The 20,111-nt window shown below is 40.8% G+C and overlaps 1 protein-coding gene across 3 annotated transcripts in view; it reads right to left on the bottom strand.

Annotated features, from left to right (window-relative positions):
• robo1 (roundabout, axon guidance receptor, homolog 1 (Drosophila)) overlaps positions 1–20,111 on the bottom strand; it is a 573,922-nt gene that overhangs the window by 386,050 nt on the left and 167,761 nt on the right. Inside the window, exon 1 of one of the 3 annotated variants that reach the window (XM_060897773.1) lies at positions 17,831–18,590. The exons of the other annotated variants lie outside the window; for them this stretch is intronic. Within the exon in view, the coding sequence (XP_060753756.1) occupies positions 17,831–17,882 (52 nt within the window). The 5' untranslated portion in view covers positions 17,883–18,590. Of the gene's footprint in view, positions 1–17,830; positions 18,591–20,111 lie in introns of those variants that run through there. 3 annotated transcript variants of the gene reach the window in all.

Below are 20,111 nucleotides of genomic sequence, written 5' to 3' on the forward strand. Positions count from 1 at the left end.
TTAAAATCCTCAGGAAAACGAAAACACATGACGTAATACCTCGAGAGAGCATCGTTTCGTAAAACCTATGACATTGCGTTTGCGTATGTTGTGTAACAACCAGCAGAACTTCCTTCACATGTTACCTGCATATCTATGGAATCAATTTGGTGCCAAAATGTTCATACAATACTTTTGAAATATCAAACAAAAACGACAAATCAAAATACACAAAAAGAAAAAGTCAATTTTTTTAGACTGGCAAACAAATTATTCGTGTAATCGTGCAAAATATCAGTCTATTACTCTTCAGAAACCTTTTATTTTTGTTCCGCGTCTTTCTCAGTTTTGTTTGACGTAATTTATTTTGGTTGCGATTCCAGCTTTCTCGTTTGCGCTCCCTGACTTTTTGCTTGCAGTTTTGGCACAAACTTCACGTGTGGGTGGGCTGTCCAGGAATGCATTCCCATTGGCTAACTTGTGTTTGACTGACAGCTACGCTCAGCCATTCCCTACTCGGATTCTGGCGGACTGTTTGACGAGTGAGCGATCCATTGACGGTAAAGAAGGATGGAGTGGACTTCAGTGGCGACTATGATATTGAATTTACACTTTGTTGAATTAATTCAATATCATAGTCGCCACTGAAGTCCACTCGATCCTTGTTTACCGTCAATGGATCGCTCACTCGTCAAACAGTCCGCCAGAATCCGAGTAGGGAATGGCTGAGCGTAGCTGTCAGTCAAACACAAGTTAGCCAATGGGAATGCATTCCTGGACAGCCCACCCACACGGGAAGTTTGTGCCAAAACTGCAAGCAAAAAGTCAGGGAGCGCAAACGAGAAAGCTGGAATCGCAACCAAAATAAATTACGTCAAACAAAACTGAGAAAGACGCGGAACAAAAATAAAAGGTTTCTGAAGAGTAATAGACTGATATTTTGCACGATTACACGAATAATTTGTTTGCCAGTCTTAAAAAATTTACTTTTTTTCTTTTTGTGTATATTTTGATTTGTCGTTTTTGTTTGATATTTCAAAAGTATTGTATGAACATTTTGGCACAAAATTGATTCCATACATATTAAACTTCAATTCACTTACCAGAACGTCAAGGCTGTAGCAGCTCAACTGGCCCACCATCAAAACAACCATGACGACCAAAACATCAAACAGAACTGAAATGTGATGACGTAAGAAAGGACCAACCTCCACGACTAACTGTTTACAACAGGAACATCAACAAAAGGACTAAATTTTGTTCCTCGAGGGAAGAAAGATCGACCCGAAACATCGATCAGAACTGAATTCGCATGATAAATGAGAGAGAGGAGATACAATTCTAGTCAGAAGAAAATGTGTTAAGTTGACCTAATTACTAATTTGTTAGCAAAAAATTGACAATACAGTGACCAGGCGTTGTGCAGAAGGTCGAGTTCTTTCAAATAAAACAATCAGAACTGAAATCCACTGAGAACTGAGAGAGAAGATACGATTTAACTGAAAATAAACAAAGTTGTAAACAAATTGTGTACAACAGGAAAATTAACAAACAAACCACCAAGTTTTGTTCCTGAAGAGAATATCGACCCAAAACATCGATCAGAACTGGAATCGGGTGAGAAAGCAGACAGGAGACACAAGTCTAGTTAGAGGCCTGGAAAATTCGTTAATTTGGCCTAATCAGTAACTCATTAGCAAAAAATTTGACAAAACAACGACCCAGTTTTGTGCGGAGTGATGAGTTCTTTCAAACAGAACAATTGGAACAGAAATCCATGGAGAATTGATGGAGGAGATACGATTTAACTGAATTGTGGATGATGGATGGATGAGGGATGCCATGCCATGGCAACAGTTCATCAACCTTATGGACAGAAGAGGTAAAAAATAAGTTTCAGTAGAACTAAAGGCACGTTTCTGTCAAATATTTTGCACATTTTTCAGCAAGGAACAAAAGAAAACGTGAATTATTGCAACCACTGTGTATTAAATGTACCAATTTTCTAAGTGTTGGTGTTTGAACATTGACAGTTTTGAGGCCAGGGTTGCCAGATTGGTTTGGCTCAATCATGGTCTACAAGGCATCAATGCCAGAAAAAAAAAAAAAGTTCATATTTATTCTGCTTAAAAATGATACAAGGGAAAAAAAAGCACTGACGGGAAGTGTTTTCCTTCCATTTTCTGTTGGATAAAAAGCCAACTTTATGTTCTCGTCCTTTTTTTTTTTTTTTTTGTCATGCAAGCCAGACGTTGATCTATCATGGTCCATAAACACCGTAAAGAACCGCATACTTTCACAAGAAGTCATCTGACGGACATTGCAAATGAGCAACCGTTGACTTTTCCTGCCCCTCATCAAGTATATTACCAGAACAAAACTCTGCCGTGATTTTTTTTTTCCTCCCATACCATGCCTAGATCCACACCCTGTTCCAAAAATCTTATTTTGCCTTTCGGAAATCTGTACATACTAGAACAGATGACAGAGTACAACCCGCAGGATTCTGAAGCTTGTGGCCAGATAAGTGTGCAAACCATACATGTATCTTAAGCTTACATCCAGCTCAAGTCTTTTTCCTCATCTCAGATCGTTCCAGAAGCTCAGACCATGGAAAATAACTCCTCACGCAAAATGACTTCCATGTAATCCTTGTCTAAACATCTCCAAAACGAACCCCCATTCCAGCCTTCCATACTGTAAGCTTGGACATAGCTCCAGCGTCTCTGGTGTCTCAGATGTGCCGTGACTTCACAGTTCATTCCCAGACTGATGGACGCAACTGGATGCATTAAGTAAGCTTTAACGCTGTGACCACAACATCCCGGATGTACCCGATGCTCTCCCACATCTGATGTCTGGAAGTACACTTGCAAATACTGCAAGGTTGAACGAGTAAATGAAGTAAGTGAACAATGTGGTGGTGGTCGTGGTGATGGTGGCCATGCAAGAGGTTTCCCAAGAATTCCCAATGCAGAACTGTGAATGTGTAGACCATCACGGTTCACTGCGTTTCATTCCAAGAGTGATTATGTTCTTATCAGTGGTAATGCGACCTGGCAAATTGCAAACTATTGAGGATAAACCGATTTGCCCATTAATCCGCTTAAGGAGCTCCTTAAAAGCAGTTGTGTCCTGATGGTCTTATCTGAAGCTCTAATTAAATCCCCGGCCATGAAAATGGAAGTGGAGTCGAGAAAATGAAGTAAAATTAATTGAACGGCAGTTAAATATCCTCAGCAGAAGAGCCAGTACGATATTATGCAGAACACCAGCATGGATTTGCAAAGCCAGCATTCTTTCTCTAATCCATTTAATTCCGAGTAATTAGCAGGAGGCAGATATTATCTGCAGTTTGCAAGGCGACAAGCCTAACTGTCGTTTCATACAGGTATGACAGGGATCAGGATTACTAATCCCTAATCTTCACAATACAAAAAACCAAACACACACACACACACACACACACACAAAACACTTCCTGATGGTAAACCAGGAGCTCTGGAACAACCACAAGATCCCACAAGATCAGAGCAACAATAATGACTGTTATTCTCCTACCTTGTGCACATGTTCTTCTGGTACACCCTGGGCTGTTGAGATAAAACCGCATTGTATATGAAGCAGCAAAAGGCCAAGGCCTTCACCTCATCTGTGACAGATGGGCGAGAAACGAGAAGGACTACTGTAGAAAGAAATATGGTTCACCTGTGAGAACATTTATCATTAATTGGGCTCTGGTGCCTGCTGTGCCCCGGCACACCCTCGTAATTTATTATCCACGCTTAAGACTTCATCCACCCGAATGCTCAGCACCACAGAGGTTCTATGAAATTAATAGTGCAATCGGAAGCGTTCTTCAATTCTATCCAATTTTTTTTTTTTAATCTATCTTGCACATACTGTACTACTGTACACGGTTCCATCTCCTCAAGAAAGTGACTCTCTGGGACCAGGAAGATTTAGAGATCTACTCAATGTCTGCCACAGGAAGAAGAAACTACCATCCATTACACCAGAGGCTTATCTGTGACAGCTCAAACACCGGTGATACCAAATGAACCAAAGATGTCGAGGAAGGCAAAGGAAGATTTCTCTACCAATGTTCTACTATTGATATTAATTAACTTTAATGCCCTATTTTTCACACAGCCCATGAGGTGACATGTCCGGTACTTTTATCTATCTACTATCACAATTCTTCAAAGTGGTGTAAAAGGTTAGATAAGCCAAATTGGTGCTGTTAGCTGAGGGCGAGGAGTTGCTGAACTTCTGTTAGATCCCATCAGTCACTGATAAGAGCCAGTGAGTATATGACAGCAGAGTGAATCAGCAGGCTAGCAAACACACACACACACACACGAAGCTTAGGTATCATTTAACAACCTCTCATCTAACAAGCATGTCTTTACAGGCCTGATTACACCATCAGATGAAACTGCAGCAAAACAGTTGCTCATTATTTCATTCAGCGTGTTAGTATATAGTTTACAGTGATTCATTACTTTTGGAATTAAGGTGATGTAGAAAGGACATATCATGACCGTCTGAGGTTCTGTCTCCTCCCATCCATTCTTACCCCAGCTAGAACCTTATAATACTAAAAAGTCATGGTATTGCTATGGCTGTATTTGAGACAGGATGTGAGGAGATACTCTACCCCAGTATGTCCATCTGCAATACTTACTTCCATCCATACCTGAGGATGATATACTATGTTTCTGTTGATGAATCATAATTTCTTTTTTTCACACTAATCAGATTTTGATCAGGGTACACGTAAAAATTGGAGGTGCCAGATTGGTGACTGTTTCTGATCCCACCACAGTTTAAAACCATGCTATTTTACTTCAGCCAGTTGCAAACTCACCCATACTATTCAACCATCTAAGCAAACAACCATCCATCCATCTACCAATCCAACCAACTAACAAGCTATCCATCCATCCAACCAACCAACCAACCAACCAACCAACCAACAATTCATTCACCAAATCAACCACTCACTGATCCATCCAACTTATTATTCAACCATCTAAGCAAACATTCATCCATTCAGCCATCAAACAGACTAATAATTCATCCATCAAACCAACCACTTACTGATCCATCCGCTCACTTATGCATCTAGCCATCCATCCAACTAATCATCCAACCAACCACTCACTGATCCAGCCAGCCAACTGACCATCCATCCATCCATCCATCCATCCATCCAACCAACCACTCACTGCTCCATCCATCCAGCCATCCACTCACTGATCCATCCATCCATCAAACTTACCATCCAACCAACCACTCACTGATCCATCCATCCATCCACTCATTGATCCATCTATCAAACTAACCATCCAGCCAACCACTCACTGATCCATCCAACCATCCACCCACTCACTGATCCATCAAGGCATCCATTCAACCAACCACTCGCTGATCCGTCCAGCCAACTGACCATCCAACCACCCATCCAGCCATCCATCAAACTAACCATCCAACCAACCACTCACTCACTGATCCAGCCAGCCAACTGACCATCCATCCATCCATCCATCCATCCATCCATCCATCCATCCATCCAACCAACCACTCACTGATCCATCCATCCATCCATCCATCCATCCATCCATCCATCCAACCACTCACTGATCCATCCAACCGCTCACTCACTGATCCAGCCAGCCAACTGACCATCCATCCATCCATCCATCCATCCACTCACTGATCCATCCATCCATCCATCCATCCATCCATCCATCCAGCCAGCCAGCCAGCCACTCACTGATCCATCCAACCGTCCATCCAACCATCCATCCATCCATCCATCCATCCATCCATCCAACAACCACTTACTCACTGATCCATCCATCCAACCAATCACTCACTGATCCAGCCAGCCAACTGACCATCCATCCATCCAACCAACCGCTCACTGATCCATCCATCCATCCACTCACTCACTGATCCATCCAACCACCCATCCATCCATCCATCCATCCATCCAACCAACCAACAACCACTTACTCACTGATCCATCCATCCATCCATCCATCCATCCATCCAACCAATTACTCACTGATCCATCCAGCCAACTGACCAACCAACCAACCAACCACCCAAACACAAAGCTATTTGTCCAGATCAATGTGAATCATAACAACATCCCAACTTCTGAGAACCTGTCAATCCTGGTAGAAGTCCAGAGTAGATGGTTTAACACTGCATCAGCTTGTTTAAATCTTCAAAGCAATCCCTATGTAGTGATATAAAGCAAACGTGATCTAGCCAAAATATAGTCCAGCATTGTCCAGTAGAACACGTGCAGCTATTCATCTACAAAACCAAACCTCCAATCTTATTGTTTGAAGTAGAAATTACAAATCAAGTACCACACACACACACTGTAAGTATATATATATATATATATATATATATATATATATATATATATATATATATATATATAAAAATGTAGAACAGCAGTGAAGAAAACAAATACCCTCATCATCTTCTGCCCCTCATTTCCATTCCAGAAATCAGTATTAGTTAAGGAACAGTCAGTCAATGATGGGGTGGTGTGATGAGTTTCTGTTACACCACAAAGTTGATTAGACATCAATAAAAGCCTGACCTGAGGTGTTTTATTAATCTTACATCAATTAGACAAAGATTAGATGAAGAAGTCCCTGTGCTAGAAACGATAATGTATTAGAATGAGCATATTGTTTGTTCATCAAGTCAACACTTTCGAACCAATCCAAGTCGTGAGTTCCACAGTGCTGTGATATAAACTTTTATTTAAAACATTGCTTTGATGTTGAGGTGCCTGTGGGCTCGCTATGACAGCACCTGCAACGCTGTTTCGACACTTGCTGGCCTTGACAGATCTATCTCGCAGCTGTCTGATAACACGTCCGCAGCGTCGGGTATAATTAGAGAGCGCTGCGAAATGCGGAAACACCGCTGGAGCAGAATCGCTCTCACGTCCCTGAGGATGAGGAGTCCTGCCATGATGTTTGAACTGTGACCCTGTGACCTCTTTCCCTGCAGGAGCTTGTTAAAGTGTTACGCCATTTCCTCAATTGTACGCCTCCCACGCAGCAACAATGCTTATTACGTACTCACAAGGGAGATGCGAAGGCATTCGGTACCACCATCGCATCAATCCACTGGAATGAACACAAATGCTAAAGTACGGGCTCAAGCATCTCCATAAAAAGAAGAAGAAAAAGAGAGGATTGCTCAAGACGGTTCCTGACAGCTGTTTTTGAGACAGAACATCTTAAAAAAACTATTAAACTGAAACCGAAAACAGACACAGAAGTAGGTCAGTGCTCTTCACTGCTCTGAACTTTTGTTAAAAGCAGAAGGCTTTAATCTTGTGCCCCATTCCGTCCATTTATCACCTCTCGGACAGAAAATACGTTGATTCAAAAGAATAAAATAAAATAAAAAGAGCGCACAAGCTATCAGAGATGCTTCAAAGCACTGTAGTCCAGATTTACACCACAACAGGCTTCTTGTATCAGAATGAAATGGAAAAGTTAGTCGTGTGAGGGTTGATGGAATAAACACATCACTCCGTTTCAGACCAAAAAGCTCCCAAACCCGTTATTTCACTACAGGATTAACACAAAATATGGCTATGCTGTAAATTATAGCAAGCCTTAACTTGAAAACCATTACTCCAGTGTTAATGGCAATTATAATAATTATAAAAGCCGACCAAAGCTATAATACAGCTGAATGAAGTCAGAGCAGGGTGTTGAGGTGGTTATGAAATTAGGAATTTCATGACATTTCAGGTTTTGGAACAGTCCAAAGAGTCTGCATCCCACACCCACACACATGGGGAGTGCTGTTACAGGAAAATAATCAACATCATGTGTCACAGTGTGATGAAGCAGATTCACTGGTACCAATTTAAAGGAGAACTGAAGGCGATTTTTTTAATTATCAAAATTCTATCTAATTTTATTAAATATCGGAATGCATGTTTGATCGCTATTTTGTCACTGCTATAGGAAGTTCTGAGTGTTTGAAATATGCTCTGTAATATATCAGTCCATATGTCAAAGCGATGGCCGTAAACGAGATTCGTCGAGACCTGTGCGAGACATCGTAGGACGGAAGTAAAACGTACAGCGCAAATCAAATGGCCCTTTTCCACTACCCTTTTTCAGCTCACTTCAGCCCGACACGGCTCGCGTTTCGACTATCTCAAAACAGCACGACTCAGCTCGTTTCAGCCCTGCTTAGCACCCAAAACTCGCACGGTTTTGGAGTGGGGCTGAAGCGAGCCAAACCGAGCTGAGTGAGGCTGGGGGCGTGAGCAGACACTCCCCTGTGCACTGATTGGTGAGGAGGAGTGTCCTCACATGCCTACACACGCCCCGCGAGCACGCTGGGATCTGTAAACACCGTAAACCCGGAAGAAGAAGAATTACGAATTACAAGAATTTCTGAAGCCTTATGCGCCTCGCCTCATCTATACGCTCTTGCCAGTATCTGTCCGCGTTGTCGGTGACAACAAGCCACAGCACCAAGACCAGCAACACTAACGACTCCATGTCCTCCATGTTTATTATTTACTCTCCGGGTCGTGAGACTACCGCTTAAAAGATCACTGATGTCACTGTTTGCGCCGCTTAACGACATCACGTGACGTCCACCCACTTTCGCTAACTCCACCCAATGTGTCCACCCACTTCCAGCCAGCACGGTTCAGCGCGGTTGTAGTCGAAATGCAACTCCAATAGCCCCGCTCAGCTCGACTCAGCCCGACTCAGCACGGCACGGCTCAGCCAGACTCAGCCGCGTTTGTAGTGGAAAAGCGGCAAAAGTGACCGACATTTGCCGATGTTCCCTGTGTCTGAAATCGCTCACTACTCCCTACTCCCTATATAGGGAATTACTCTATAGAGGACTATACAGTGAGCTCATTGGTAAAATGTAAAAACTCTTTCGGACACTAGTCCGTCGCGCCGGTATTTACGTCATTACTGTCGCACAATTAAACCGTGCCGGATCAGTCGGCTGGTGGGTTTCAAAATAATAAATCCATGCGTGTGTTTTTGTGATAAATCCATATTATACTGAGCGCATTTCCAACACTAATCAATACAAAGTACCTGCAGCTTTCAGTTCTTTTAAATCAAGGCTGAATACTTTCTTCTTTGCCGCTGCCTTTTATTAAATCACATTTGAGACTTTTAATTTGATTTCTTTCAGCGCGGCCGCAAAAAAAGCCACGCGCCCTCTTTCGAATGCTGACGTAATCAAGCCAGAAGTTTTGTTTGTTTTGATAGCAATCAGGAAAGTTTGAAAAAAGTCGGCAGTAATCGTCATTTAAACTCGTTTTTGTGCAATACTTCGTTTGGAAAACAGTTTTCAAAATGGCAGCGCTGACACCTGGCTGACGCTTCACGTTTCGAAGTCTCGCACAAGTCTCGTGAAGATCGTGCGGATAAGCGACGCCTGCCGTGGACCAAACGAACTACATTCAACACGGCTAAAAACCGAATAGGCTGATAAGTATAATATTTAATTGCGATTAGTTGCAATACGAGTCACGATATAAGGTTACTAAAACCGAAAACGTCATTGAATAACACGTTAATTAAGAAATAAAGCAAGTTTAAAACTGACTTCAATTCTGCTTTAAATCCTCCTCCACCAGCATGTCCTGAAGTGGATTATTCATCTTATACTACAGCAATCTGCTGATGGTTAGGGTTTTTACTTTATTAAAGGATAAAGTCATACTTTTTAACCATTTAGAGCTACACTGTGATGTGGTCTGATCTAATACTGATAAGACGAGCTTCGACAAATTACTAAAGTTGCAGAAGAGAGGAAGAGAGGTGCCCACATTATTCTACAAAAGACGACCAGAGAAGAGCGATCTGAAAACTTGTTTAGAGAGTTGGGTTGGAGCCCTTTAACTGATCGCTGGACTTTTCATAAATGCCTATTTGTATTCAAATGCTTGAAAGGACTTTACCCAGCATACCTCAGGAACATTTACCTGCAATTCTGTAGTACAGAGCTACAACACTAGAAACAAATCTAACATCCATACGGTCGAAACAGCATCCAAGTCTGGTGATAGATCCTTCAGATATTCTGCTGTGAAATTATTCAAAAGTTTGGATTCTATATTTAAAGCGAGACGGCCTTTCGATTTCATAAAATCGGTGAAATTTAGTTCCGTCTGAAATGTAGTGATTGTGATAGATGTTTATTTCTGTAATATCTCACAAAATATCAGGCCGTTCTGTTCTGTGGCTGGGAAGTTATTTAATTTGAGGGGATTAAAGCAAATGTGCATGAAATCGCTCGCTTCGCGCAGTCAGGCAGACAGAGGAAGTCCGTGAGCGCATGCGCAGGTTTACCTTCTTCTTCTTTTGGGTTTTACGGCAGCTGGCATCCACAGTGCTGCATTACTGCCATCTACAGGTTTCCCTTTGAGCGTGCACTGACAGTTCCATCATTCTGTCGCTAAACGAACAGCTGATCACACCGAGGTGCTCGCTGAGCGCCCATATTTGTTAGTTTGGTCCTGCGTTTCCTTTCCTTCGTATAGAACATAACGTCTTTTCTTCTCGCTTTCTTTCCGTTACTGTAGTCAGTCTTTCATGTTTCAATCGCACACTCGCGTCCTCCATTTTTCTCTCCTGTTTCAAATTTGTGTCCCACAATGCCTTGCGTGAACAGGGAAAGCCCACCACGTGATGCATGACATAGTATCTTGTATTGCGTCATGGTGAAGCAGGAAAAAAATAACGGAGAATTTCAGGCCATGTGGCTCTAAATTCATTAATTGCTCTATTTTAAAAAATAAATAAATAAAATTGGAAGTCTGTGATTTGAATTCAGTAGCTTTCGGTCACTAAACAAAAATAATTGGGTGTCGGGAAAATTATTTTTATGACCTACACTTGAAAAATCTGAAAGGCAGTCTAGCTTTAAAGACCAAGTGTGTTAAATCATTTTGTTCAAACTATTGGTTATGTATATAACTAAAAAATGTTCTAGATTAACTCTAAATGGTCCAATGTACTCAAACCTCCAAGTTATTATAATTTTCACACTGTTTCTTAAAGTTTTAATTGTCAGTACAAATCACTGAGTTTTAATATTTTATTTTATTCATTATTATATATGTGCCATTACTTTATATTTATGTTATGGACTGCTTTCATGGAAATAAGTATCAGCTTTTGAAACCCTGTGCCTAATAAAGTTTTTTATTATTATTATTATTATTATTATTATTATTATTGTCAGAGAACGCCCATGAAACAAGTTCCTGGGATTACCTCTGTTAAAGCCAGGGCTTTGAACCGGTTCAAGGAACGAAAACGAAAACCGGGAACTTTTCCTATTTCACATGGACAGAAACGAAACCAGAAACTTTATTATTTTTTATGTTCCGGAACAGAAACGCTTATTAAAAATAATGGTAACCGGTTAATACCGGTTTTTATTTCGTTCCTCAAAGTTTCCGTAGCCTACAAATAAAAAAGTCATTCTTCTCCTGCGCAAGTTTCTATGACCCACTGGGGTTCACTTCCTGTGTGACGTTCGCTGACTGAATGGAGAGAGCGGTAGGGTGGACTACTATCACGTCTCCACGTGATAATAAGTGAGTAAGTGCATTACTGAGTGTCTGAGCAAAGAAGAGCCTGAACGTTGCAACCTCTATTGGCTGTTTGTAAAAATGTATCAATTGTTGCCCTTCCCACGGGAATCATCGCGGGCTCGAGAGACGAGACCTGACGAGTTAGTTCGTTGGTAGCAGAACAAAATGTCTGGACACAAATCGGGTTTTCAGAAAAGGAAAGAAAATAAACGGAGGGTCGGAAATACAAAAAAGGAGGCAGAAAATGCAAAACGAGTTTTAAGGTAGGACAAATGGTTACTTTTCTGAGGCAGCCCGCCGTGGCTGCCTGCAGGCTTATTTATTATAGCCCATTTAGTTAAAATAGTTGATATAAAATGTTTATAGTTATAGTTATGTGATGGTTGTCCTGATTTAGACTGTTTTTTTTTGGGGGGGGGGGGGGGGGGGGGGGGGTTGCGCGATGTTGCACCCGGGTCCAGATTAGGGCAGAACCGGCCCTGGCTACATTTCAGGTGTAGTTTGTTTTATGTATGTATGTACTTGCATAGATGTGTACTTGGTCTTCCAATATGGCGCCTAACAAAATCTTGCGGCGCGGTGACGTCATGCGGTAGCCCTCTATAGGGCCTGACTAGCCTTTGGTAACACACTAAACGAATTATCTTTCATTTTTGGCACTTTTTCTGTTTGTGTAGATGGGAAGACATACTGAGAATCCAAATCGCCAACATTTGAAATAATTGTTTTGAATTATTTCTTGTCTTATTTAATGAAGGTTGTAATAGAATTAGCCTACATTTGGCTTAAGCTGGATGAGACAGAGACATAATTTTATAGCCATTTGTTAAACAGCTGACAGGGAACGTAATTAACCGTTCCGGGAACGAAATTTTTTTGTTCTAACCGGTTCGGGAACGTCTATTTAATGGTGGAACCCAAAACCGGAAACGTTAAAATTCCGTTTCTGTTCGGAACGAACCAATAGGAAAAAAATTCTGGTTCAAAGCCCTGGTTAAAGCAGCGAGTTATATAGTTTCCTTTCTCGCATCTTTTTTTTTTTCCTTGTAGGTTTAATTAATAAGACAAAGAAAAAAAAAGTCCTGACATTATCAGGAAACTTAAAGTTACAGCTTTAATCACTGACATTGGAGACTCCTTCCATGACTGTCCCATGAATCTCTTAACAGAAATTTTCATCATATTGATGATTGATTATATATTGTTAAAATCAATACAAGACCCTTTAAACGAGCAATCGCACGCTCTGATTGGCTACTCTACGACTAGCGTATCAGCTCATATACTGTGAGTAGAGAAAATCAAAATGGCAGCGCGTGTTGCTGGAGCAACCGAGAATGAAATAAAAACTACTTGAAATTTTTTTTTTTTTTTAAAGCGCAACAAAATATGGAATGAAAGTATTTGATGGTAAGAATTATCATCGCATTTTTTCCCCAAATTGTTCTTGTCATTTCGCTGCGGGTTTGTTTACATTCTTCATCTTTAATTAAGCATTAAAATTTGTTGAATTTTTTTTTTTTTTAGACTGGTTCAAAAGCTCAAAGTTGTTTGAAAATTACAAAACTGAAATGTCCAAGGAAGAATTAAATAAATGTCTAAAGTTATTCTATACCTCGGCACCACAGCAAGACGGCACTTTCTACAAAAAAAAAAAACAAAATCAACAGCACTAAAGTCAATTCATGCCGCCATCGATAGGCTTTTAACAAGTCCGCCTAAGCGGAAATGATTTTGTCGGACGTTTTGTAGAAAGCTTTTATTTATTGAATTTGTAAAAAAATATAAATGCCCCATTTCGCAAAATCCAGTGAATGTGAATAGAATAAAACGGTTATTCCACTCAATCTCATCGTACATGGATTATAGACAACTATCAGCTCATGTAGGCCTCGATTTTGTGGAATAATTTAAATATAAAGCTGTGATTTGTAGCTGCACGACTGTCAGAGCTGCTGTTACAGAAAACAAATCAACACCTTCTGAATCAGTCTGGAGAATTCAACCCAGCTGTGTGGTAAGTGAATGTGACTGAAAGCGCCACACCCTAAGCATTCATTAACAGCAAGTCCTTTTGTTAATAATGCCGGAGCAAACACATCAGTGTCCCAAACTACAGCAGGAAATCTCGCAGAAATATGCTGGGATTCAAGCCGAGAGATTAATGTTTGCTTCGATTTATTTTACGGAATGGGGTTATGGTTAGAATCTTCACCAACTTGTAATGTTTTCACCTCTGTTTGTTTATTTGTTTCCAACTTAAAGGAGAACTGAAGTCAGTGTTAAACTTGCTTTATTTCTTAATTAACGTGTTATTCAATGACGTTTTCGGTTTTAGTAACCTTACGGTATATCGTGACTCGTATTGGCAACAAATCGCAATTAAATATTATACTTATCGGCCTATTCGGTTTTTAGCCGTGTTGAATTGAGTTCGTTTGGTCCACGGCAGGCGTCGCTTATCCGCGCGATCTTCACGAGACTTGTGCGAGACTTCGAAACGTGAAGCGTCAGCCAGGTGTCAGTGCTGCCATTTTGAAAACTGTTTTCCAAACGAAGTATTGCACAAAAACGAGTTTAAATGACGATAACTGCCTACTTTTTTCAAACTTTCCTGATTGCTATCAAAACAAACAAAACTTCCGGCTTGATTACATCAACATTTGAAAGAGGGCGCGCATGTCTTTTGACAACGTTGGCAGATGTCGGTCACTTTGATTTCCTCTGTACGTTTTACTTCCGTCCTATGATGTCTCGCTCAGGTCTCAACGAATCTCGTTTACGGCCATTGCTTTGACATATGGACTGATATATTACAGAGCATATTTCAAACACTCAGAACTTGCTATAGCAGCGACAAAATAGCGATCAAAAATGCATTCCGATATTTAATAACATGAGAAATAGAAATTTGATGATAAAAAAAATTGCCTTCAGTTCTCCTTTAACTCAAAAAGTAGTGAAGGGATTTGGATAAAATTTGGTGGAAAGGTGAGTCATGGGCCAAGGAACAATTTATTAGATTTTGAAGCAAATCCAGATACGTATGTAAAACCAGACTCCAGATACGTATGCGGATCCAGGATTTTTTTGTCTCTTCCCAATGTAACTCAAAAAGTAGTGAAGGGATTTGGATGAAATTTGGTGGACAGCTTTAGTATTATCCTAGGTTCAGGTGACTTGATTTTGACATTGATAACATGTGGCTTCATGGAGGTATGCCCTCTAGTCTCCCAAGTGTCCTTGTTAGTTACTGGAAACAGCGACGCTAAACTGAACGCAACAAATCTGACATCAAGACAGACGGGTTCTGTAGAGGCGGCATACAGTACGTCAGTGCTGCGTTTGGATTTTTCTCTTCATGATGCTTCACCGTTATTACTGTATCCATTAAGATTTAATTCATACGGAAATGAAACAAAGGACAGTTATGAAAGTAATGTGATTTCAGGTTCGTCATGTTGTATGAGACAATCTTGAGAAAATCTTCTCCGAATTCTTAAACAGTTTGTGGTAAGTTGTGTTCTCCATGTTAGATGAAGATCCTCCAAAGAAAACTATTACGTTCTGCTTATGTCATCAGTCAGTGATCCGGGAATCACCTTGTGTGGAAAATGAGCTCAAACATTGCTCTAAGTGACCTTGAGCTAACCCTCACCCTGGGAGATTTTACTGTACATTAGCATGTTTTTTTAATGCATCTCTACCATATGTGCACCGTATCTCTGCTGTGAATTTGTCATCCTCCTATTGGTGGATTTTATCAAGCTTTGTGGAAGTGTTCACGCTCTGAGATTTGACTTTGAAATTTCTCACACTAACAGAACTCTGTCGTCAGACACCGATTAACGTGAGAACGCAACATTATGAGTTCGAAGACCAGAGAATTTTTTTTTTACAATGTGTGATTTTTATCAGCGACATCAAAACCAGGGTGAAAATCGTACAGAGTTAAACCCAACCAAATGAGCGACACTTCAGAAATGGAAATATAAAGGAAGATGGGTGGTCATGGGGGCACCATACAGGAAGTAATCATATCAGATACCTGAACTTAACTGAGTACCAGCAAAACAAGTGTGGAAAACTACGACTGTGTTAATTTCATCCCCCCATAAAACCTTCCGGACAAATTTACAGCAATGTATCAGCTTACTGTTACATAACAAAGTACTAAATATACTCACGATACTCAGAGTAAAGTACATTTGTGCCATAATTTAGCACAAGATTAGTGTTACGTCAAACATTTGTCCAGCTCTGGTTGGTTGGTTGGTTGGTTGGGTGGGTGGGTATGTAGGTAGGTGGGTAGGTGGGTGGGTAGGTAGGTAGGTAGGTAGAAACCTAAGGTTCAGTCCAAAACTTCTAAAGGTTAATTTCTTTCTTCAAGAACCTACAAAATTCTATTTAGAACCATACAACAGTGTTTACGCACCAATACAGATGTGGAAATAGGTCAGAAAACAAATAAAGTCAGAGATAAACAACCACGGACTTCAATCTAGAGCTTGTAAGAGCTTTTTTTTTTCCTGTCTAGAAGAACTTATAAAGTTCTATGTAGAACTCTAGAACAGTTTTACTATCAGTTCAATATCATATGGAATCTGGATAAAGGTGTAAATAAATGAGTAAGTAAATAAACATGGAAGTACACACACAGAAGCAAAAATGGAAAAAGAAAATCTAGATTTTTTTTTTTTGTAGGACCTTAGAGCAGTGTTTCACTGTCAGGTTAAAACCCGTAATGATCGACAGAACCCTCGAAAACACTTTCCTGTCTAAGGGTGTAAATAGACAAACTAACAGATGAACAAACATGGAAGATGTTGTTTTGTGGGGAAAGTTAAATCCAGAACTCTTAAAGGGGTTTTTCTCTGTTTCAGAAAGTTCTGCTTGGAACCCCAAAGCAATGTTCCACTCTGAGCTTTAAAACAAACAAACAAACAAACAAACAAACAAAAAATCATCTCAAGAGGCCTTGAAAACAGTGTAAATAAGTGAATAAACAAGCCAATAAACAGAGAGATAAACAATCATGGAAGTGCATACTTGAAATGAATTACCGGTAAATCCAGAAATTTTGAAGTGTTCTTTTTTTCTATTGAGAGAAACTTCCATGGAGAACCCGACTACACAACAAGGTCAAGAAACGACACAAACCTTTTTTTTTTTTTAAATATCTAACAGCACAGAATAGTGAACAAACAAACAAACAAACAAACAAACAAACAAAGGAAAAATGTACCCAGAACTTAAGGATTCATCAGGTAAAAAAAAAGTGAACAAAGAAACAGATAGATAGACAAACAAAGAAACAGACAGAGATAAACAAACAAACAGAGGAAAAATATACTGAGAACTTAAGGAATCATCAGGGAAAAAGTAAACAAAGAAACAGACAGACAAAGAAACAGACAAACAGATAGAGATAAACAAACAGAGGAAAAATATACCCAGAACTTAAGGAATCATCGGGGGAAAAAAATCAGTAAACAAACAAACAGGCAAAAAAACAAACAAACCAATAAACAGAGAAAAAATATATCCAGAATTTAAGGATTCATCAGGGGAAAAAAAAAAATCAGTAAGCAAACAAACACACAGACAGACAAACAAACAAAGGAACACTATACCTAGAACTTAAAGATTCATCAGGGGGAAAAAAAATATCTGTAAACAAACAAGCAAGCATACAGACAAACAAACAAACAAACAAATAAATAAATCCCTGAAACTTGGCTCAGGGTCAGTGTGGGCACTTGCTGCATTCGAGGCAGAATTGTAATGTTTTGGGTTGGGTTTTTAATTAATCGATCAATTATTTAATTAATGAAGCAATTAATTGGTTAATTATATAAGGCTCTTGAGCCGATGTGGAATATTAATGTATTGCATTTGGAAATGGTCATTCTGCCTTTTCTTAAAAAGTGCTGGGCGTGTGGATCATGCGTTAATCTGAGAATCACACACACACACACACACACACACTCTCTCTCACACACACACTCTCACACACACACACACATACAGGTGAGAGTGAAACTGCAAAGGAGCAAAAAGAAAAAAAGTGTGTGTGTGTATATATATATATATATATATATATATATATATATATATATATGTATATGTGTGTGTGTGTGTGTGTTGAAGTGCATGCACCCCGGTGAGGGAGCGCGTGCCCCTCTATAAGCGCTCATAACGCGGACTCACCTGCGCACGCGTGCACAATGAAGAGCGCAAAACCGAGCGCGCGCGCCGTCATCTCTCCCGAACCCGCAGCACCGACCAGAGGCTCGCGCGCTTACTCTGCTGTGTGTGTGTTGTGTGTGTGTGTGTGTGTGTGTGTGTGTGTTTACAGTAATCCAGCGGTTAATTAGCAGCAGGTTAATTTCCGCTCCTTCATTTTACTGTAGAGGAGAAAAATACAAACAAACAGAAAATAAAGCGCAGCGCGAGTTTAACGGGGAAGCGCGAGCCCGAAAGCCTCGGATCCGTTTCCATGGAGCGCCGCAGGAAACACAGCAAAGTTTTATTTAGAAGGTAAAAAAAAAAAGTGTTATAACATCCTAGAGGAAAAGGGAGTTAATCCGACTCGGGTGCAGTTTGGTCCTCCTGTAGGGAGATCTTCATCATCATCATCATCATCCTGATCATCATCATCTCCAGCAGTGACAGTGAGAGAGAAAGAGGAAGGTTCTCCACTGATCTCTCAGCTGTCACCTCATCCTCCAGCACAGCACTCCTCACTCCCAAACTCTCCTCTCTCACTCTCAGAAAAGAAAGAAGAAAAGTCGCGCGCAGATGCAGGAGAACTTTCCGACTTTTCTGCTCTTCTTCACTTCCGTGCACTTTTCCGTCTTTTCTTTTCTTTTCTTTTCTATTCTTTCTGGTCTGCGCAGCGCTGCTTCTCTCCTCCTGCTTCCCCTCCGGACAGAGCAGCACTTCAAACAGCACTTCAAACACCACCACTTCATTCAAACACCATGAATGGTGCATGAGGTGGTATGATCCAGTCTCCCTCATCAACCATCACCCTCCTGCTTTCACAATGGAATGTTCCCACGGCAGGGTTTTAACCCTTTCCATCCCTCCTCTCTCTCTCTCTCCCTCTCTCTCTCTCTCACACAGCAAGTTCTGCCTCCAGTATTAGTCCTACTTGTGACGTCATTATTCTTTTTATCATACTCTCATGCAATTATTAATCTCATAAAGGTCCACTCGGTCAGACTTCTCATATAAAATAGGTCTCTCATGGTCAAATAGGGGGCGGCACGGTGGTGTAGTGGTTAGCGCTGTCGCCTCACAGCAAGAAGGTCCGGGTTCGAGCCCCGTGGCCGGCGAGGGCCCTTTCTGTGTGGAGTTTGCATGTTCTCCCCGTGTCCGCGTGGGTTTCCTCCGGGTGCTCCGGTTTCCCCCACAGTCCCAAAGACATGCAGGTTAGGTTAACTGGTGACTCTAAATTGAGCGTAGGTGTGAATGTGAGTGTGAATGGTTGTCTGTGTCTATGTGTCAGCCCTGTGATGACCTGGCGACTTGTCCAGGGTGTACCCCCGCCTTTCAACCCGTAGTCAGCTGGGATAGGCTCCAGCTTGCCTGCGACCCTGTAGAACAGGATAAAGCGGCTACAGATAATGAGATGAGGTTCAACATCAAAAAGTCCATCACCAGGTCTCCTCCAGAGTAGAAGGACTGAAGTTATTTTGCGAAAAGTATCACGATGGTACGGTGAAGATTTCCCTGAGTATATATGAGCGCTGGTACGTAATTAGTCCGATCTTCTGTATGACGATGTTTCCAGGAATTTTCCTGATCATCTCAAGTGCCCCAACAATAACTGGGACCGTTGTTGTCCTCAGATTCCAGATCCTTGCAATTTCAACTTCAAGATCTTTATACTTTCCAACTTCATGTTCCTGAACAGGGATACGGAAACCAGTCGGTGCAGCTACATCATGAATCAGGCAGGGCTGAGCATCATGGTCTTTAATGACAATATCTGGCCTGTTCGCAGTAATATTTCTCCGGGTGTGGAGTGGGAAAGCCCAGAGGAATGTGACATTGGTATGAGTTCAGTGTAAAGGAGAACAGTGTGTGGTTGAGGACCGTAGCGACCAGAAGAGCCTGAACCCTTCTCTGGTTAATGTGAGGAATCCCTGAGGCGTCGTGACCTCGGCGTAATTATATATTATTATATATTAATAATTTATACAAAACATCCTGAAAATTTCACACCTTTGTGTTGTGTAAACAGGGTGCTTGAGGAAAAGGTGTGGGATAATCATGTGTGTCAAAAAAGAATAAATGAAATTTATGAAATTCAATAAAATGAATACATTTTTATTAAACCATGAAATTTGTGTCACCTAAAATGTTTCGTTTTATTAAAGTCCTTTCTTTGTCTTGGAAAAAAAAATGAAGCTAACTTGTGTGTGTGTGGTGTGTGTGTGTGTGAGGAGAGAGAGAGAGAGAGAGAGAGAGTGTGTGTGTGTGT

This window comes from Neoarius graeffei, chromosome 17, assembly GCF_027579695.1.
Source record: "Neoarius graeffei isolate fNeoGra1 chromosome 17, fNeoGra1.pri, whole genome shotgun sequence".
NCBI classification, from domain to species: Eukaryota; Metazoa; Chordata; class Actinopteri; order Siluriformes; family Ariidae; genus Neoarius; species Neoarius graeffei.